General features: G+C 40.9%; 2 protein-coding genes across 2 annotated transcripts in view; both read right to left on the bottom strand.

Moving 5' to 3' along the window:
• Positions 1 to 1,058: 1,058 nt before the first annotated feature.
• LOC111216388 (NLR family CARD domain-containing protein 3-like) lies at positions 1,059 to 9,001 on the bottom strand. Its single transcript, XM_022737900.1, is given in 12 exon segments — positions 1,059 to 1,651; positions 1,838 to 1,884; positions 2,020 to 2,193; positions 2,379 to 2,552; positions 2,655 to 4,379; positions 4,381 to 4,444; positions 4,597 to 4,825; positions 4,987 to 5,065; positions 7,243 to 7,311; positions 7,912 to 8,022; positions 8,409 to 8,511; positions 8,918 to 9,001. Coding segments are annotated over 11 exon segments (3,288 nt in total). The 5' UTR covers positions 8,498 to 8,511; positions 8,918 to 9,001; the 3' UTR covers positions 1,059 to 1,124.
• A 4,151-nt stretch (positions 9,002 to 13,152) lies between these two features.
• msra (methionine sulfoxide reductase A) overlaps positions 13,153 to 22,196 on the bottom strand; it is a 41,694-nt gene continuing 32,650 nt past the window's right edge. Inside the window, exon 6 of the mRNA XM_022769193.1 lies at positions 13,153 to 14,019. Coding sequence (XP_022624914.1) covers positions 13,849 to 14,019 — 171 coding nt within the window. The 3' untranslated portion in view covers positions 13,153 to 13,848. The remainder of the gene's footprint in view (positions 14,020 to 22,196) is intronic.

The raw sequence follows: 22,196 nt of genomic DNA on the forward strand, positions 1-22,196 counted from the left end.
ATTTACTGATGATCTCAAAGAAGACATTGACACAGGTTTCTTTTTGATGCTTTTATTTTGAAGACGTTGATGACATTGCAGCACTGCGCCTATCAATAACATTTGTTAGTTGCTACCGCCACCTACTGGCAACAGCTGAGTAACAGTGTTAGTGCTCTTCACAGCAGTGATGTTAAAACCACCATATTCATGTGTGAATGAGTAACATTAACAATATGAGTTGTGTCTCACAAGGTTCACAGTGAACAATGATTTCAGCAGCTGTACATAAACAAACAATAGTCATAAACAATTGTTGACCAACTGTTGTATTCAGTAATATTGCAATAGTGATACAAGTCTGTTTTTTTGTTCAGTGATTTAAGAGCTCATATAAAAGTGGCTGTATTGTTGTTGTACAATGAGACAGATGTGCTCATATCATAGCATGTATGCACATTATAACTGCATAAATTAATCAATATAATCTTGACAACTTTTACAAATTCTCTGTAGGTGATTTTATAGAAATTGACATTATGGGGCTTCGAGCGGCGCAGTTGCAGTTGCCCCCATATGCAGAGGCTACAGTCCTCGCTGCAGTCGGCCCCGGTTCGAATCCCGCATTGGACGGCCCTTTACTGCATGTCATTCCCCCTCTCTCTGCCTCCCCATTTCCTGTCTCTCTACTGTGCTATCTAATAAAGGCATAAAAAGCCCCCCCAAAAAATATACTTTAGAAATTGACATTGTACTTAATGGTCATTTGTGGTGACACAAACTATTTAAACTATTTCACTTACAAAAAAAGTATATACAGTATCTTTCCATTCAGTAGTAAACAAGTATTCTGATAAAAATGTCAGCAGAAGCAAGAATATTATTGATGTTGTGATTAAGTCCCACGCCATCAACCCCAATCAGGATCTGACAGTTTCTGCCATTCATAATCTATTTTGTAAGAAAACACAAAGAATAAAGGAGGTAGGAGGTGTAAGTTTTGTTATTATTATTTGTTATTAAGTCTACAGAATTTGATGGTAACTCTTTCTCTGAGAAATAACATACAGTATACTACTGATTTGTTTTTAAAATACATTTTGATGGAAAATGTAATTGGTCTACGCATGAGGAGACTCCCCTCCCTACAGCTTGCAGAGTGACACTGAGGAGTTAAATGAGCAGAACCTGAACCCTGTATACAGAGGTTGAGTGAATGTGGTGTTGAAGGTGTGGAGGTGGGTCAGTGTGTCAGAGGAGACTCTGTAGAAGGACAGAGTGCCAGCAGGACAGTCCACATACACTGCTACTCTGTCAGATGAGGATGGGGAGTGGACTGCTATTTCTCTGTTGGTGTGCCAGGCAGAGAAACCCCCATCAGAGCACTTCAGGCTCCAGGACTGATCATTCCTTCCAAGCCGACAGTCAGCACTGTTTCCTTTCCTTCTGATTCCTCTGTAAGTGACACCGATCTCAACCCATCCTCTCCACTCAACTTCCCAATAGCAACGATGTGGGAGATTATTCCTATGCAGCAGTTGATGGCAGTCAAATCTGTCTGGATGATCACGATATAACTGATCCTCTTCCACACATGTCACCTTCCTGTTGTTGTTAGACAGTTTGAGGTTTCTATTTACTGTGTTTGTGTCCAGTTCCAGTTTACAGGCGTCTGATGGAGAGAACAAGACACAACACAGCTGCAGTTTATCATCTGACTCATCTGATGGGTTTACTGTTTGTTCAATCTTGAACAGATACATTTTTATAAAAAATGTGTGAGTAGAGCAATCAACAAATTGAATTAAAACATAAATTGTGTGTTGTTTTATTGACATGAATGAAGAATAATACAAACATTTCCTCAAACCAGGTTTCAACATCCGTTCCCCACCATGATCCAGTCTGGAGGAAGAAACATAGTCAGACTAGTACTGGTTGATTCTGGAAACATTTACATTTAACAACCTCCTGAACTGCTGTTGAAAATTTGAGTTTCCGAGTGTGAAGAGCTGCTGTTGTCTGTCCATCTTACCATACCTGAGAGTGTTCAGTCTCCAGTGTGGATCCTCCAGTCCAGCAGACAGCAGCTTCACTCCTGAGTCTCCTGGATCATTGTAGCTTAGGTCCAGCTCTCTCAGATGGGAGGGGTTGGAGCTGAGAGCTGAGGCCAGAGAAGCACAGCCTGCCTCTGTGACCTGACAGCCTGACAGACTTGGATTCCCAGCAAACAACATGTGGGGCAAAAGATGTACATGATAACTACTGCCCAGATACCCTAGCAGACACTGTAATCCCACATTAACATGTTGGCAACACCTCCATTAGCATGTATACATTGCAACATTTAGATCAGTTGTAATATTTTGGCATTTTGTTGCAAATAACCTGATCATCACCTGAGACTTTTCAGCTCACAGTGTGGACTCTTCAGTCCAGCAGACAGCAGCTTCACTCCTGAATCCTGCAGGTTGTTGTTACTCAGGTCCAGATCTCTTAAAGTAGAGGACTGTGAGCTGAGGACTGAGGACAGAGCTTCACAGCTTCTCTCTGAGAGGTTACAGACACTCAGTCTGAGGAAGGAAGAGGGATTAAGACAAACAAAATGTTTTGTCAAAAGAAAAATATTAGGCATACTTAATATTGTTAAAATATCCAGTTTTGCATCTACATACAGGGCTTGATTTGAAGCTTTGACCACTGGCAGCAGCCTCAGAAGAGCCTCCTCTGAAGCAGAGTATTTCTTCAGGTCAAACACGTCCAGATCTTTTTCTGATGACAGTAAGATGAAGACCAGAGCAGACCATTGAGCAGGAGAGAGTTTCTCTGTGGAGAGACTTCCTGATCTCAGGTACTGTTGGATCTCCTCCACTAGAGAACGATCATTCAGTTCATTCAGACAGTGGAACAGGTTGATGCTTTTCTCTGGAGACAGATTCTCACTGATCTTCTTCTTGATGTACTGGACTTTTTTCTGATTGGACTCTGAGCTAATTCTTGTCTGTGACAGCAGACCTCTTAGGAGAGTCTGATTAGTCTCCAGTGAAAGACCCAGGAGGAAGCGGAGGAACAAGTCCAGATGTCCATTTAGACTCTCCATGGCCTTGTCCACAGCACTCTGGTAGAGATCCGTCAGGTTGTCCCTAAATGCAAAACACAACAAGGATGTTTGTTCGTCTAACAGCAGATTGACTCCAGAGTTGAAGAAGGTCAGATGGACATGAAGAGCAGCCAGAAACTCCTGAACACTCAGATGGACGAAGCAGAACACCTTGTCCTGGTACAGCCCTCTCTCCTCTTTAAAGATCTGTGTGAACACTCCTGAGTACACTGAGGCTGCTCTGATATCAATGCCACACTCTGCCAGGTCTGATTCATAGAAGACCAGGTTTCCTTTCTGCAGCTGCTCAAAAGCTAGTTTTCCCAGAGACTCAATCATTGTCCTGCTCTCTGGACTCCAGTGTGGATCTGTCTCAGCTCCCCCATCATACTTGATGTTCTTCAGTTTGGACTGAACCACCAGGAAGTGGATGTACATCTCAGTCAGGGTCTTGGGTAGCTCTCTTCTCCTGGTTTTCGACACCTCCTCCAGAACTGTAGCAGTGATCCAGCAGAAGACTGGGATGTGGCACATGATGTGGAGGCTTTGTGATGTCTTGATGTGGGAGATGATCCTGCTGGCCTGTTCCTCATCTCTGAACCTCTTCCTGAAGTACACCTCCTTCTGTGGGTCAGTGAACCCTCTGACCTCTGTCACCATGTCAACACACTCAGGAGGGATCTGATTGGCTGCTGCAGGTCGTGTGGTTATCCAGAGGCGAGCAGAGGGAAGCAGTTTCCCCCTGATGAGGTTTGTCAGCAGCACGTCCACTGAGGTGGACTCTGTAACATCAGTCAGGATCTCAGTGTTGTGGAAGTCCAGAGGAAGTCGACACTCATCCAGACCATCAAAGATGAACACAACCTGGAACTGATCAAACCTGGAGATTCCTGCTTCTTTGGTTTCAGTAAAGAAGTGATGAACAAGTTCCACCAAGCTGAACTTTTTCTCTTTCAGCACATTCAGCTCTCTGAAGGTTAGTGGAAATGTGAACTGTATGTCCTGGTTGGCTTTGTCTTCAGCCCAGTCCAGAGTGAACTTCTGTGTTAAGACTGTTTTCCCGATGCCAGCCACTCCCTTTGTCATCACTGTTCTGATTGGTTCATCTCTTCCAGGTGAGGCTTTAAAGATGTCTTCTTGTCTGATGGTTGTTTCTGGTCTGACTGGTTTCCTGGATGCTGTTTCAATCTGTCTGACCTCATGTTCATCGTTGACCTCTCCAGTCCCTCCCTCTGTGATGTAGAGCTCTGTGTAGATCTGATTCAGAAGGGTTGGGTTTCCTGCTTTAGCGATCCCCTCACACACACTGGAACTTCTTCTTCAGGTTAGATTTGAGTTTATATTGACAAGCTGCAGCATGACTTTCTGAATGAACGAAGAACAAATAAGACCAATGAATAAAGTTGTTGATTTTCTTCCCCTAAGAATGAGTATGAACATATTTCCCTCCATCTATTGAGATGTTAGTAAATGTCTTGTTTATTCATCAAGTTAAATCTTCAGAGAAATCCTCTTACTGCGCTGCAGACAGTCAGCCAGCTCCTCCTGCTTCATTCTCCTCAGGAAGTTGAGTGTGATCTTCAGAAATGCCTCTCTGCTGCTCGTCTTCTGCTCTTCCTCCTCACCTTCCAACACCTCCTCATCCTCCCACTGACTCTCTAAGCATTCTGGGTAATCTGGTCTCAGGAATCTCTGTGCTTTCTTCAGCTCGTTCTTCACAAAAGTGAAAATGTTCTCCTCCAGCAGCTGGAACAGATGATAAACGGAACATTTCCTTTAAACTGGAAGAACACAACATGTGATTCATAAACATAACAGCATGGAGACTGTTAGGACCTGAATGAAATTTCAGCAAATCTGTGATCGATGTAGTTAAATAGTAAAAGTGTGATTGTATATGTACAGAACATAAATATGGAGTCCAGGTCTGGTTGATGCTGCTGGACAGACTGATCACTGTGGACCTCTGAGCTCTCCTGCAGAACTCTGTGGAGAAAACATCAACTACTGTATAAAGGTTCTGTAAATGAGACTTTAAATGATAATATAGTAGCAAACAAATATTTTGTGTACAGATATATTAATGGTGCTGGGGGTGTATGTTATAAGTTCATAAACACACAGGCACTGCCCACAAGCTACATGGCACAGTGCAGTAAGCAGTGTTCAGCTGAAAGCAATCTTCCAGAATTTCCTCCACTGAAGAAACCATGTTTTCACCTATAAAAAAAGGCCTCTGCCAGAGAAAGAGATAAGGCCAGAGCACAGCGCTGACTGGCCATTGGGACTACTGGCTCAAATCCTGGTTGGCTGGTGGCCAACATCCATAAAGTTTTTAAAATTTTTACTGGCTCCTTCAGTGTCTTTATTAGCTCCTCCAGTGTCTTTACCGACTCTATTCATACAACTGTGGTTCCAGGGGATAAGTCCAAGGTGAAATTTTTTTCCTAGTCTGACCGCAGAGCCAATACTGGTCTGGCTTTACCAAGATCCCTACAAGCTGTTTAAGGGTTCAAGCTTTACTCAGAACTGGCTTTTCTTCCCGTCAATGTTTAAGTAACTTGATGGGTACATGATTACATGTCTGTTTTCATTCCATTAGTGGCTGGCTACAGTAGCATGATAATGTTAGCTAACTTGTTCAGTAAATGTTGCTGTCGCTAGCTGGCTAACTGTTAGCATTGCCATGGAGCATATCCAGTCACTGCTAGCCTGTGTCTGGGTTGTTTTTGTTGCCTCTCGTGTACACAGAGTAACTTTTTTTTGTAGAGCTTCTTGTTGTGTGTTTAGTGGCAGCTTTCACTGTGCAAGGCACTTGTTCTGGTATGAAATGCTGGTGGTCTACTGGCATCTAGTGACGGTGATGATCGTTTAGAGAACCTTTGAGGAAAATGAATGACCTCATTGCTTCAATCTGGCTTCACTTCCTTCAGTGATGAGATGAGGATGGCAGGTGACTCGGTCATGAGTCAAGAGGAAGAAGGAATGAAGATATTTCTCAGCAGTTGAATGGTTCAGTAACAATCTGTGCCCACCTCATTAACTAAATACAGGACTACAAACGTCACTGGTGATTGAAGCAGTTTTACATCCTGTTCACCCCTCAAAGGGAAGAGCTCAGCATCAAAGAACTTTAACTCTGGACAGAGGCCAAATATCAAGAGGTGGTAGATCAGTGTCATAGGCAGGGATGGAGAGCTGGCTGTGGACACATAGAGGGGAGACGTAGAGGTTTTGATGACCACTGGATCTGCAGGGATCACAGGGTTGACAAGGATTAGAGCCATCAGGACCAGACCTGTTGAAAAAGCCTCCAGGTGATGGATAAGAAGGAGTGATTTGTGGGATGGTAGTGCTTGGACAAGTCAGGGTCATATTAGTCTTAGATGGGTCACCTCATGGTCGGTGTCTGATGCTAGAATACAATATTGCTGTTGAGGAGAAGAACTCTAAGACCATGGATCAATTTAGCTTCATCTCCGTGCTGACTCTGTGCGGACCGCACAAATATATATAGGTCGATAGCACACAAGATAACTGAGATAGACCTTAATCTGAAAAACTACAGAAACTTCAGCCCCAGAGTCACTTCTGGGTCTTTAGCATTGACCTGAGAAGGGGACAGTAATTGTGTACACCAAATCAGGTGCAAAAGCTGAGACAGAGTATAAAAACAATGTACAACAGCTGCCAACCAGGAGTTTCATGGATGACCTCACAGTGACCACACCATCAGTCCTGGGCAGCAGAGCAATCATCCAGGGTTTGGATTTAGGATCAAGCCAGTTAAATCCCTGGTACTGTTTAGAGACAGAGATGTGGTTAAAGTCCACTTCTCTCTGGATCCCCCCCAGTCCCACGTATCTCAGAGAAACCAGTCAGCAGCCTTGGTGACACGTCTGACTTTGGTCTTTCAGATACAGCTGCTGTTAAGTCAACCATTCAGGAACTCAGGGTCCAGCTCACTGATGAGGACAAGTCAAGCTTACATGACAAGTTTAAAGCCTGAATGTCCTTTGATGTCCCTTTGACTTTTTTGTTTCCATGATGGAGAGGAACATCAGCAGCTACCTAAACAGGCACTTCAGTATGAAGCTCTGGACCAAGACATGATTGCTCCTCTGAGAGTCCAATATCAACAAAGTTCAGTTCTCAGTTCTTACCTTCCAACAGCAGGTTGTCCAGCTTTAAGGTCAATATATTCAGGAGAGTCTGGTCTCTGCTGCTGCATCCTGATACAAACAAACAAGTGTTGGCTGAAATGTTTAGAATCTGGTAGTGATAATGTGATAATCACATGTGACTGCGAATGTGAATACAGACTGGAAATATTAACCTATTGCGTATATATGTGATTTTCTGACCAGGGGATGATGATGTGATATTAGTGTACTGAGAGGTTTTATTTATGAAGTCAAAACTGAAGTGTATATTTTTTTCAGTAGAAACCTTTGTGCTGTAACTAATTGATTTATGTTGATGACTACTTCCACTTTTACTTTTACTTAAGTACTTCTTTTTACAAAAGCAACAGTACTTCTACTTCTACTTGAGTACTTGTTTTTACACTGTCACAATACTTTTACTTGAGTACAGTTGTTGGCTCCTCTACCCACCTCTGAACAGTAGGCTACAACTGATTGTTTTCATTTTTGACTGTTGCAGTTTGGATGAGATGGATTTTGCTGCTAGAAAAAACTGACAAGACAAAAAGACTGAAAAGTAACAAACCTTTTCACTTTGTTTCCTTTGGACCAAGACATGATTCCTCTTCTCAGGAGAGTCACATAATAAATAATAAATAATAATTAAGTTCAGTTTTCAGTTCTTACCTTCCATCAGCAGGTTGTCCACCTTTAAAGTCAAAAATGTGACCTATAGACCAGCCACTCTTCATGGACACACAGCTGGGTTCAGGAGAGTCTGCTCTCTGCTGCTTCATCCTGATACAAACAAACAAGTGACACAAACACAAAATTATTAAAGAGTTCATGGTTAAGACATTCAGAGACCCAAGGTGTCGCCCTCCCTGCCCTGCCGCAATCAAGCTATCCCACAGATAGAAAACTAAGACAAAAGATCCTTCTCTCAAAAACATAGACCTGCTTTGTAAACCTCAGAGAGATGTAACCCACTTACTATGACTCAACAAATATTTTTATGTAAATTAGTTCCCAGAACTCCAGATCTATATCATGTAGAAAGGTCGAAATGTGACATCTAAAGTTTAAGCATCTTCCCAAAAAGGTAACAGTCATTAAACATTCACATTAGTGTCTTTATTTTATAATGAAAAATAGTCATGGACAGTTAGAGAGCCTCATCTCACCTCTGAGCTCTGGTCTGGCTCTCATGTTCCCCACACAGAGTGGTTTTAGAGGGAGGGGCTCCCTCCTCTCTGTCTTCACACTGATTCATGGCAGAGCCCCCACCTTCACACAAACACAACAACATGCTTCATTACAATAGGATTTACATCACAGGACACATTAGATCTTATTACTGTCAGTAGCATGACACAAACACTGTACAAAATACCTGGAATATCAGCAGCCAAGCTGTCTGACTAGTTATGACTGTCCCTACATATTTCACTGATGATCTGAACTGAATCAAACTGCTGTTGACTCTTTCTGTAAAAGCACTAACAATAATACATACAAGCCATTGTCCTTAAACTCAGATAGAAATTACTGACAATATTTGCACATGAAAGCATCAAATATTTGAAACATCAGGATCCAGAAACATTTCTACTGTCCAGTTAAACAGTGATACAACACACAATGTTGTCAAAGTTCATCAGACATGTACAGATTTCTCTGGTAGGATTCTCACCTGCTGAACTCACTTCAGGTCGACATACACACACTTTCCACCTTCATGTGAGGAAACATCTGGAGAGAAGAAACTGCTCGTTCTCCATTGTCTGTCTGCATGTGATCTGAGGACACAGTCACACACCCACATCACTTCAGAGTCCAAGTCTAAAAAATCATCAGTGTGATGTCAAAAACCAGTCTAACCGGTGTCAGACGACCAGTTTATCAAAAGTGTTTCTGTTTCCTTATTCCTCTTGGCTAATCTTGGCTAATTCATGTTTACCAGTTGGGTGTGTGTGTATGTGTGTGTGTGTGTGTGTGTGTGTGTGTGTGTGTGTCATCATGAAAACATTTCTTCCTGGAGACATACCACAGAGAATGTTCTGAGAACTGCCAAGTGTTTATATTTATATGTGTGTAGTTGAGATCAAAATGAAGGCCCAGTTCAAAGATGGCTTTTGTCATGTGCCATAGTGTTGTGATGTCTTGTGTTGTGTTGTGTTGCGTTGCGTTGCCTTGTGTTGTGTTGTGTTGTGTTGCCTTGTCTTGTGTTGTTTTGTTTGTGTTGTGTTGTGTTGTCTTGTGTTGTCTTGTCTTGTCTTGTCTTGTGTCTGTGTGCTGAGGCCTGTACTACAAAGCAAATTCAACATACCCAGGATAACTTTTAGTTATCTGTGTTAACTGAACCTAACATTGACCGTCCTGATAACCTGTACTACGAAGCTGGTTATCAACTGGTTCAGTTGACCCTGGCTTTACCTGTCCAGTTACGAGCGTGTTCATGTGAAAGAGGCGGAGTTGTTAATTATAAGCAACATCGTCTGAACCATGAATTAAGTTCTTAATATGATATGAGAAGAAACGCTGATACTTGCCAGACGGTTCGATTATAGCAACTTTCAAAAGTGATATTCAACAAGGTGAAATGTAAACAACATGATCACATGACTGGAATAAAAATATATTAATTCCATGTCTAAATATAATTTCTATTAAAGTCAGACTTAAGATATATTGTAAATAAGTGCATGAATTATCATTATGTTTTAGTATTTTCCCTCTTCAGTCTGATGAACAAACTGTTATGAACATGTGATGCAGATAAAAGTTAAAGTTAATGTCAATCTGTTTCTGCTATAGAGAGGAGAGAAAGCAAAGAGAAGTAGATGATGTCTGATGAGTCAGTCTGACTGAAATGTTCATTTATAATCATTTAAATAATTAACAGTGTGTGGCTAACTGTTGTAATCAAAGACATCAGAGGTTTAGTTTTTATTTCCAGTTGTGGTCACAGAGTCTCCTCATGTTATTCTGAGCTGCAGTGATGAAGAAGAGAGTAAAAGCTTCATTACTGTCAGGAATCCTGTCGGATTAAAGAATAGCTGTTCAATTGAAATGAAGATCTAATAGTTATTATAAAGCCTTTTTTATTTAGCATGATACACTCTTTACAAGCTTTGTTTTAAGTGGACACATGGAAAGACTCAAACAGGAAAGCTATTCCACTGATTTTTTATGTTTTATATCTACTGATCTTTATTATTGATCACTTTATTGTAAACTCTTTTGTTCCTGTCAGGATCCTGTTGGAATGATGACTCCGTTTTTCCAGTGATTTGATTGGTCAGTAGTTTGGCTGTTGACAGGTTTTGATCTGATCCTCTAGGTTAACCTGCATCAGAGCAGGTTAGGAGTTCAGTGTAAGTTACCATGGTGATCTACCCCGGTAACGAGTGAACCACATATATATATATATATATATGAATAAAACACAGGCCCATATTTTTTAAGATGTCAATAAAATGTAATAACCAGTTTTTGCAGATTTAACATTGAGGTTGTGGTTGTAGGTTTCTACACTATAATCATGGCTTTGTGGCTCAAAGATCAAGTCTTTAAAGTCAAAGGAGAATGATGGAAATAGATTCATAAAATGTTGTTTGACAGCATTTGATGAGGGCTGTGAATTTAGGTCTAGATGAACTAACATAATGATTTCATGGAAACAAACCAGTGTGTAGTCACCACTGGTGAATTAGATTATCATTCTTATGATATCTGACCTGGTGTTATGCATGAATTCTTACCTTTTGGGCTCAAAGAAAAGCCTCAAATCCAGTGTGTTGATCGATGTCACCACAGGATGGCAGCATAATCAAGTAGTCTAACCAGGGAACACACAGGAACAGGCCTGAATGTATGTGAATTAAAGAAGTGATGGTTTATGAAACCATAAACCACAAATATAACAAACAAACCCAAAAAGATTTTTTTTTTTGTTCTGTGCATGGGGTCACACTGATACATACTGAGCCAATATTGTTTTTTTATTCAAAACCAGTCCAGCTGGTGTCATCATCGTATGAGTTCACAGATATGGAGAATTGACCCATGGGCTGTCTATGGAAAGATGTAGATGTTAACAGATTATGCCTTAATTCTGATGTTTAAACACAAAAATGAAAGATCAACACACTTATATGAAGCTTATCTCCAGTAGAGTTTTAGTGCTTCATAGTGTACATTTTTGTGGGCAAGAATTTAAAGGTGCAAACATGAATATATATATATATTTTTTTTTTTTTTGGGGGGGGGGGTTATACTATATTATGTTATATTAAATATTTGCAAAAGATCTCAACCATCTTCAGCACCATTTTAAAAAAGTGGCCAGATTTGGCTTTAAAAACCCAGTTGAGCCGTGGTCCTGCAGCCTGCATCATGGAGGTGATCCAACACAGCAGAGATCCAAGGTGGCGCTCGGCCATCTCCAAAGAGACTGATCTCCTCCTTCTCTTGCTTTTTTTTTCCCACTCTGTGATGACGATGCCAAGCTTTGGAGGGCCTGGCACCGACCACAGTCTCCTCCCGCTGGTGTGTGTGTGTTTGCATGCTGTACCATCAAAACACACATATACTGTACAAACACACATGCATGCAGATTAGCAGCGATGACAGATGAGTCACGGACTGGAACATCGCTTCAGGCAAAGACCAGAGGAAGGAGGTCATCCAAAATCCTGCCCCGGAACACACTCAACACAACAGAGGAGCAAACACGGACCTGATATGTTGTTTCATCATAAACTATCCTCTTCACCCGGTCTGATACAAAGTCAGGAATAAAACATTTAGAGTTTAAAGCATCCTGGTGTCGTGATTCCTCCCCCTCTGCCACCCTCAGCCCCCTTCTCACTTCAGACCTGCTGTTCTCCACCTGTCCACCAGATGCCCTCAGGCTCCGCCACCTGTTTCAATCACCTGACTAATATAGTGTTTATACCAGCTGTATTCCTGTTTGGTGGCCCGGTGCCATCCAACCAGTTCATCTTACCTACCTGTAAGCTTTTGTTTTCACCTGATCTTCAAATAAAGTCAGTTCACTGCACCTTCCTGCACTCTGTACACCCACTGTGACACCTGATCGCTATGGTAGCCAGGAGAGAATTTTTTTGAATCTTCATTAGCAAACATATGACATCAAGTTGACTTTTTTTGGATATTGTATTTCTTTAAAGCTCCATATTTTCCTCTTCTTCTGTGTTTTATTTGAAGTGTTGATCTATAAGAAGATATATTTGTGGTTTAGGAACCAAAAACCATCTCAATGTAGTTTTACATCTCCTCTCTCATGCTTCTCTCTGGAGCTCTTAGTAAACAACAGCTCAGTGAGCCATAATCAGAAAGAGAGGAGCGCCTCTCTTACTGATTGGCTCACTGTTTTCTGAGTGATTGAATAAAAATGTAGCAGATTTCATGTAAACATTCAAAGAAACCAAATCCTGCAAGGTTGGATGGTGGGTCCAGGTGGGCGGGGCTCGGGGCGTGGCTGAGGGCGGTGACTGCTTTGTTGTGACATCACAATGTTCCAGAAGTCCTGACGGCTGGTTTTAAGGCTCAGTTTCTGAATACAGGCTGTGTGCATTTCTCTGTGGACTGAGGCTTTGATACTTTCACAGTATTAATATAGAACCTAGACCTGATCTATAATCACACAGCACATGGACAGAGACCTTTAGACTGTATTGGACCTTTAAGTGAATAGTTCACACTGTCATTTTCACCACAGGGTGAGAGTTGGTAAAAATGGTGTCAGAAGTTTTTCATACTGTATGAAATGATCTGAGACAAAAACATACTCCTAAGGATCATTTACTGCACTATATCTCAAGTTTCCTGTAACATAGTGCAGTGTTAATAGGTTTAAACATCACCTACAAATCAGGAATCAGAAAAGACACTGGATTCTTATTTCAGAAGCATTTTGTTTTATTCCTCTACATCAGTTTAAAAGTAGCATCCTCATTAATCATTTATGAAGCAAAAAAACATTATTTTCATCTGCTGCCACAATTCAAAATAGCTGATAAACAAGTGTTTTGTTCAAATTGTGAGAATCTTTCATTTATAAAAATGAGTGTCAGGTATGCATTAGGTTATACACAATTTCATACATATACACCATATGCAATTGTACCACATCCGAAAGGATGTGACGTGTTGCATCACTTTTATAATACAATTAGTATACATACATTTTCAGGTATAATTACCAATTGCAAAGAGCTGAGAAGACTGAGTCTCTAAACTGCAGTTTACCGGGTTGTCATTCCTGTATCACAAACTGAGCTACAACCATCACATTTCTTAAACAACAACAGATGGTGAAATCAGTGGTGTACTGGTGTAAAGTTGTTTGTTATTTTCAGGGAGATTCAGCAGTTGCTTTTATGGGAAATGTCGACTTAATTCTGAGAAATATTAGCATTAAAAGTTCATTAAAAGTCCACAGGTGTGAGGCCGTTTGACAGTGATGGGAACCTTAATGCACATTAAAAGATACAATTATATTTAAAACCCAAAGCTTTTTGTATCCCCGAGCATTTTAAAGGTTAAAGATAACTCCATCGTTGCACCCTCTCTCAGTTCTTGGCTGTCGTTGGATACCTAAGCCTTCGTCTTGATTCCTATTGGACAGGAGACGCCTGTCCCTCCCAGGCCACAGTATCCATCAGGGTTTTTGCTCAGGTACTGTTGGTGGTAATCCTCAGCGTAATAGAACGGCTTGGCTTCGGCTATCTCTGTTGTAATCGGACCGAAACCTTCCTCTGTTAGAACCTGGAAAAAACCAGCAACAAAGACACACATCATTTAAGGAAGATATTAACCAACTACAAAAAGACATGTCTGTGAAATTCAGTTTATGGAGTAACAACAAAGAAAATATGCAGAGAAAATAGAACAAGAATAGAGCGTATGATGGGAAATTGCTTCTATTTGATTCCCCCTTAAATTTGGTTTTGTAAGAGAAAAACATGCAGATACCCTGGTGTTGATTTTTTTTTTTAAAGCTCTCATTTGCTGCATTAAACAAACTTCAGCACGAGAATCACTTGACTTTCAACCTGCCGCGGCCTCATATTGCAAACTACTTGTTATCATCTTAGAGAACAGAAGAAATGGAATTTATGTGTTTATGCAAAGCACGTGTGTAGCTCCAGGCAGGGTGGTACCTTTACACACACTACACACTACACACACACACACTCACAGTAGAATCAGTTGGTGATGACACTTTCTCCTCCTTGTGATAAAAATTACTCAACCAGATGGTGTGTGGGTAAATTACAAGACAAAGAGACATGGCGAGTATGAAAAGAGACACACACACGCATGCACGCACGCACACACACACTTATGAAACTTTCACTCCTGATGGAAGGGTGTTAATGTGATTTTTTTTAACGTGCGCATGAATGTTACATACATACAGCAAAGCTTGTTATTTGATCACGTCATGGAGGATGGAGGAGCTAAGTTTGGTTCGACATTTACATATTTTTCCTTTTATGTGCGAAGCTGCTGTTCGTCCTCCTGATAGGACAAACCTGAAGCCCCTGAAGTGACTACACCAAGGTGTTTCAGCAAGTAGAATGTAGCTCTATCAGACAGAGATCAGGTGGATTGGCTCGGCCAGTCGAGGATACTCCACCTCTTCACCCTGTGAAGCTGGTTGGTTTCCTTGGCTCTATGTTTATGATCGATCCTGCTGGAGGATGAAACTTTTTTCCAATGAGTTTTGATACATTTGGCTGAATCTGAACCACAGTACACTGATGTGGACCTCTGCATTCATCCCGTCGCTTCCGATAGGAGGGAAATCATCAATAAATGCCACTGTGCCAGTTCCATTGGCAGCCATACATGACGGAGCCATAACAGAACCAGCACCATGTTTGACAGATGAGTGGTTCCTTCTTTTCTCCAACTTTGCTCTTTCCATCATTTAGACAGAGGTGAAGAGGTTTGATAGAGGTTGTCCATGGACCTTATTCCATAACTTGTTTTTGTATGTTTTTGTGAAGTGCAGCCCGGGCTTTCTGTTTTTGAGGTTTACAAGAGGTTGGTGTGAATCTTCTGAGGTTCTGGTCATGAAGTCTCTTCTTGATCGTTGACATGGAAACATGTCCTCCTACATCCTGGAGAGCTAGTTGACTTGCTGTGCACTCAGTGGTGTTTTTCACGATGCAAATGATTTTCCACAAGACTTGTGCTTTTGACATTTTCTGGTTTGTGTCTGAGCACCTGCTTTTTCAGAAAGTACCCACCTGCTCATTTTGGCAAACCAATGTCCGTCGATTTTCTGGCTTTTTAAATTTTTATTGTGGTCTATCCGTTGAGTGTTTGACTCTATACTTTTACCTACTGGACTTTAGGTTTATGTTTGCTACATGAATTAATTGTATTGTACTTCCTATGGAGACTTAACGTAGATCTTTGACTTGTGATACTTCCTTCTTAACTTATAGCCTCACTAGCAGCGTGGCTCCAGCGTGGAGAGTCGGTCTGTCGGTCCACCACTTTTGTCTACACTGAACCATCTCAGTAGCTATACATGGATTGCCATGAAAGTTGATACTAATAAACATGGTGCCCAGTCAATTAAATGTGCTCACTTTGGTGAGCCCCTTATTTTTCCTCTAGTGCCACCTTGAGGTTAACATTTATGATTTAGATTGAGACTGCCATGAAGTTGTGTTCTCACATTCATGTCCCCCTCGGGATGAATTGTAGTTACTTTGGTGACCCTCTGACTCTTCATCTAGTACCTTCATCAGGTTAAAATTATAATTTGTCCAAAACTTTGGTTTATGAACACAAACCTGCAAAACTAACAACATTTCCACCAGCCTCAGCTGCACTTTGTGTTTAGTGCTAAGTAGCACATATTAGCATGCCAATACACTAAACTAGTCAGCAAGGTAAACATTATACCTGTTAAACAGCATGTTAGGATTGTTAATGGGTGCATGTTAGCATGCTAATGTTAGCATTTAGCTCACACAGCCAGTAGCATGAATGTCAACTCTTTGTTTTGTTACAATATGTTTAGTTTTACTATTGTTTTCTTATCTGTAATCGCTGCAATTGAATTTGCAGTTTCATCATATTCTCTTTTCACAGTTTCACAGTTTCCTCCATTATAAACCTCAAACACCTCTTTTCAACCTTTACTGGAAGTGTGTTTAACTTGCTGCACTGGTAGACAGGTAAACACACTGAAATATAGATGTAGCCCCAATGCTACACATTGTTATCTTAATCACAGCTCAGAAAGAACAGGACTGAGAAATGTTCAAAACAGCGAAAAAAGTAAACGGTATTAATACAAATCAACAATAAAGATACATTTAAGACTAATAAACTAACTAATAGTCATGGATGCATGCGTGGCTGTTTGTTTGTTTGTTGTTGTATGTTTGATAATGAATTAAAAAATGCATTTAAGTTAAAATGTATTTTTGTGTGTATATGTTTTTACTGTGTTGCCAGGCTGTCAAAGACAAATTTCCATTTCATGCAAATCTAATGGAAAATAATGTTTTATTTTATCTAATCTAACCGGCAAATTCCTTTGTACATTTAAGTGAAGCACTGTATGACTGGTGACAACTAGACAAATCTATACATTCAGAGACAGCAAAGCACAACAGTATAAAAAGACGGGTTTCATGTTAAATGGTACAAACTCACGCTTGCAGTTGGACTGGAAAGAACTCCTGGGGGAAACACTAAAAAGTTCTCTGTTTATTTTAAGCACAAAAACAATCAGACCTAAAGCTCTGCTGGGTAATTTCACACATTGGTGCCTCTAATAGCTAGTGAGAGGTAATTGTTAGAAAACCATTTTAGCTTCATTGACGTCAGCGTGCGGAAGTTGTTAAAGAAGATGTCAGCAAACTAACCTACAGGGTCTGAGCAGAAAACACCAACGAGATGAGAGAGACCAAAGATGTAACGTTGGTGAGTTTTGCATTTAATGGACAGAGTGTTTGCTCCCTGCTGTGTGATTCATCAGTTCCTGTGAATATTTCCCACCATGACTGTACTGACACCACAATTTAATTTGAGTAAGTAGGGTGGAGGTACGACGCAGCAGTTAGTCAGATCAGGCTTCTCTTTTCTGCTGCAGCTGCACTTTGTGATTCAGGCTGGAAAGATGGATTTTTACATACAGGCGGCAGGTTTATTTATACAGTACCTATCAAAGACAAAGAGAACATAGAGAGAAACATTTAACACAAAAAGAGACGTTAAAATAACTTAAAACAGAACTAAATCAAATAAAATAAAAATAGTTTGACGCAACGACAAAGTAAAACTAAAGTGCAGAAATAAATAGCCCCAAAAAACAAAGGTTTTTAGCCTTGATTTGAGACGATTTAAAGACGATTTGTTGTGGAACTTTTCAGATATGTGAATCATAGAAATTAAAGGCTGCTTAACCTTCTAGACAGAAAACAAATTTGTGCCTGAGGGCCTCACAGGTCTGGAGAGTTTGTTACCATTTAAACCGTTTAGTGCTTTAAAAACAAGTAATATTTTAAAATCAAGTCTGAGCAAGACGGTTCCTGTAACCTCCTCCCTGTGTTTACTTTCCTGCTCCATCCAGACAACCTGACCAGTAAGAGGAGTGAATCTTCTCACCTGGTTTGCAGTGATGCATTTTGTCTCATTTGGATTTCTCTGTGTGAAAGCAAACCAAACCAAGGGGAAAATGCTACAAGATTACCGACTCATCAACTGAATCGCACCGGAGCAAATGAACTTTAGGTGTGAAAACGCTTACGGCACTACAGAGGAAGGTTGAGAAGAGCCTAACTTTATGCAAATGTCCCCTGATGCAACAACAAGGTGAGAGCCAATCACGCTGGTTTTGATTCCCATGGAGACCGAAGCACAGAGCTGTTGACCACTCTGCTCCATAAGAGTTGATGGGATCGCTTCCAGTGCCCACTCTGCAGCACTGCTGTATCCAAACACTTTCAACAACATGTACTGCAAAGCAAAACGACCGCTAACGAAGCTTTTCTGTACTCTGGAAACAAACTGTGCAGCAGAAAAATGAACTTCCTCATATGCAGTACGACTGCACGAATGTCAGAACACTGCTGTCCAATCAGGGCAGAGCATGTAAACAACCTGCTCAACCACCAAACTACAAGTTTATGAGAGGCCAGAAACTGCCGACTACTTTGTATCCGTAAGTGAATACAGCGTTCGGCTGGTGTTATGGTTCTCTCAAGATGAACATAAATGTGTCTGCGAGTCAAAACAGAAAAAAAAATATAATAGTTTAAAAATAGTTTTTGGGTGAATCACAGACTCATAGAGAAGCAAAAGCAAGCAGAGCGGTTGAACCTGTTTTATCAGGAGACGTTTTCACACTTGAGAAGGAAAAAAATGTAAACATAGACAGAAACAGCTGTTGAAAAGTCTTGTGTTTTGAGCCTTGTGTTCTGAATGAGCTGCAGCTGTCGGATCACATCTGGTGGAAGACTTGTCATGGGGTCACAATCTCCCCTTCATGAGTTACAGCGTTGAATAATGGCCAGATGTGTTTTTGCAGAACATGATGATGTCACAAATAGCGTCATAATTAGTGTATGAATTTGTCATTGGTCAAAAAAGGTCACAGTGACCTTGACCTTTGACCACCAAATTCTAATCAGTTCATCCTTAAGTCCAAGTGATTGTTTCTGCCAAATGTGAAGAAATTCCCTGGAGGCGTTAACGAGATATCGCGTTCACGAGGATGAGATAACCTGAAAACATAACGGCTGTTGCCAGGGTGGAGGCATAAAAAAAAAAAAAAACCTAAAAACATTCATGAAAACGTGTGAAACTACTGATGCAGTACAAAGTATTTCTCAACTTTGGATCTGAAAGTTCAGTACGTTCTAAACCGTTTCTGCACAGCGAAGCTAAACGCATCTTTGTCGCCTTCTCAGTGGTTTGATGGCATTTTTATTGTAAACCACTGTAACGGCTGTGAACCCAAGCTGACTACAGCTCACCTTTCAAGTCTACAGGGGGGGTCGTTTCATGCTTAATACATTTTGGTAGACTATTCCTTTAAGATAATGAATATAAGCGTGTCTATGGACATGTATATGAGCACTGACTTCAATCCAACACTACCTGTGATGGCCAAAATGGCTGCGTTCTCCGTTATCCTGGTCTAATGGCATCCTCAACCATCCTCCCTGCCTGTTCAGTGTTTCAGTGCGTTTGTTCGGCCCTTCTGCTGTGTTAGCAGCCTGCTATAAATGCATAATTCACATCCATTAATTTGCATGTCAGAGAAGTAGATTGCTCATTTGGAATGCAAATACCTTGACTGCTCTGGTAAAGCAGGGAAACGTGAACAACACTGATAAGCACCCACGAGACACAGAGAGAGAGGAATGAGGGAAAAAAATGGAATGAAAAAAGGTGAAGCTGGCTGGAAGTGGGGATTTCAGAGATGAAAAGAAAAAGAAAGAGACAGAAAAGAAAAGAAAAGAAGGGAAGAAAAGCAGCTGTTTAGTGTTTAGGAGAAGATATATGAACGTTCAAGAAAAGAAAACGTAGCCACAGAGGTGTATCAGGAGAGAGAGAGATGACAGGACAATGAGCACACACTGCTTTAGCACCCATGCTTGCACCCACTGAGCGAGCACACATTATTACATAAAGCAAGCACGCATACACACATACACAAACACACACACACATTACCACTTCCACCTGCCATTTTAGACGCAGTGCACACCCTAATGATGGGTAGGAGGCAGGAGAAGAAAAGGGAGGCTCCTTTCATGCTGCAGACAACCGCCAGCCGCCTGCAAGGTAATTATCTGCAGTGCTGTTGTACCTTACACACACACACACACACACAGCAACACAAACCCACACATATACACACCAAATTCCCCAATCACTCTCTGTGTGTGAACAATACAATCAAGCCAGGCGGCGAAGCGAACACAGTCAATACCCTGACACCAAATTAACCACACTATTCTCTCTTTTTCACCTTCCTGTGTCTCTCCATCGCCTCTCCTCACCTGAACTTTCTCTCCTTCTTCTTGCACCTGTGTTTCACTTTTTTCCTCCCTCCATCTACATTTTTTATGTTTGCGTGTATGAAATGTGGCTGGAAAAGAGAGAGAGAGAGAGAGAGAGAGAGAGAGAGAGAGAGGAGACTCTGAGGATCAGCGTGGATATTAATAAGTATTCAGGAAGTGTCTATGTAGGCGTGTCCTGGGAAAATCCTCTGTGCTGTTATGAATTTTACATTTTTCAGTTTGTTGGGAAGGAACAAGGACAAGTGGGCAGCTGAGCGTGAGCGGCCGTGGCCAGTGTGGCTGCAGACACAAAGAAAAGAAAGCCACCTACGGAAAAATAGGGCTTCATCGACAAGAAAGACTCCACCCAAGATTTTAGGGAGCATAAACTCATTAATATTTTAACGATGGGACTGCACAAGCAAAGTCGGTGTGCGGAGGTGAACGCAGGGAAGTGATGCACGGAGAAAAAAAACAAACAAGAAAAAAAAAAACAGCTGAAAATTTCTCGTTTTTGCTCGTTTGTGTTAAACTTGATATAAAAAATATAGAGTTAGGATCATAAAAATGAGTCAAAACATAATGAGAACAAACCCTAACAGTCAGTGTGTGTGTGTATGTGTGTTTGTGTGTGTGTGTGTGTGTGTGTGTCCGTGTGTGTGTGAGTGAGTGTGTGTGTTAGTTTTGCAACTAAAGCGATTTTTGTGGAGGACAGATTTAAGGCCCAGATGGTTTGGCATGGAGTGTGTTTGCTATAGGCCAACTTCTCACACACACACATGCACACACACACACAGATGGGAGAGGGTGGGGGAGGCAATCTGGTGAGAAAAAAAATGAGAGAGGAAACAAAACCTAGAGAGATTTAGACGTGGTGGTTCGATGAGGAGAATCTATCTCGTCTATGACTGCAGGACGAAAAACTACAGTTTAAAGATAGATTAGAAAATGTGAGCATCTGTCCATCTATGAGCAGTATCGATAAAAGCTTCTGGACATTACTAATAATAAAAAAAAAAACACACACACACACACACACACACACACACACACGTACGTCCACTGCATTAAAAAAAAAACAAAAACAAAACACACAAATGTTGCTTTTCTATTAGCAGCTGCAGCAATTTATACATCCTCCCTCAAACTAATACATGGAGCCCAAACCAGCCTTTTATTAACCAGAATAATAGTGTAAGGATATACACATACACAACTATTTTAATAATACCTCACACTATAAAATATGACTGACCACAGGATGACCTGATACATCCTCTGAGGAGCAGGAATGGGCTGCCACGTTAAATTTCACTGTAATCTGGCCGTTCAGTTTTTGATGTTTATTGTTGACAAATTGTTTATGAAATTTTGACCTGATGGTGGCGCTAGAGGAAAAGTTTAGGTGTTTTATCAGAATCACAGGGAGCATGAACAGCCAGTTGTTGTTTTCTGATATTTTGTGCATAAAGTTTATAATTTAAAAAGCTGGCTGAGTGTCCAAAATGAGAGTTGTTTTCTCCTTAGTCTGAGCACGAAAGGTTTGAGGTTCAATTTATCTATTTTCACTTTTCTGTTAAGGTTGTTGTCTTGTTCATTCGGTGTCTTTTCCTTCAGCATTGTGGTTTGTTTGGTAACTCAACACACTCACCACCACTATCTGTGATCTCCTCCTCCTTGTTTCCAGCTAAGTACTTTCTCTGGGTTTTAATGGGTTACGATTTTTTTGTTTCAGTACAATGTTAGAATTGTCCTTAAATGGGTTTCCTGTACAGCTGCGTGCACAAGTTAATACTGTTACTCTTTTATTTCACAAACTTAAAAATACAAAAATTAAACAGTAATTGTGGCATCTTAAATTAAGGAATTTTAAATGAGTTCTTAGTACCGTCAACCCCCATCCCC

Source organism: Seriola dumerili, unplaced genomic scaffold (genome assembly GCF_002260705.1).
Source record: "Seriola dumerili isolate Sdu_G_001 unplaced genomic scaffold, Sdu_1.0 BDQW01000025.1, whole genome shotgun sequence".
NCBI classification, from domain to species: domain Eukaryota; kingdom Metazoa; phylum Chordata; class Actinopteri; order Carangiformes; family Carangidae; genus Seriola; species Seriola dumerili.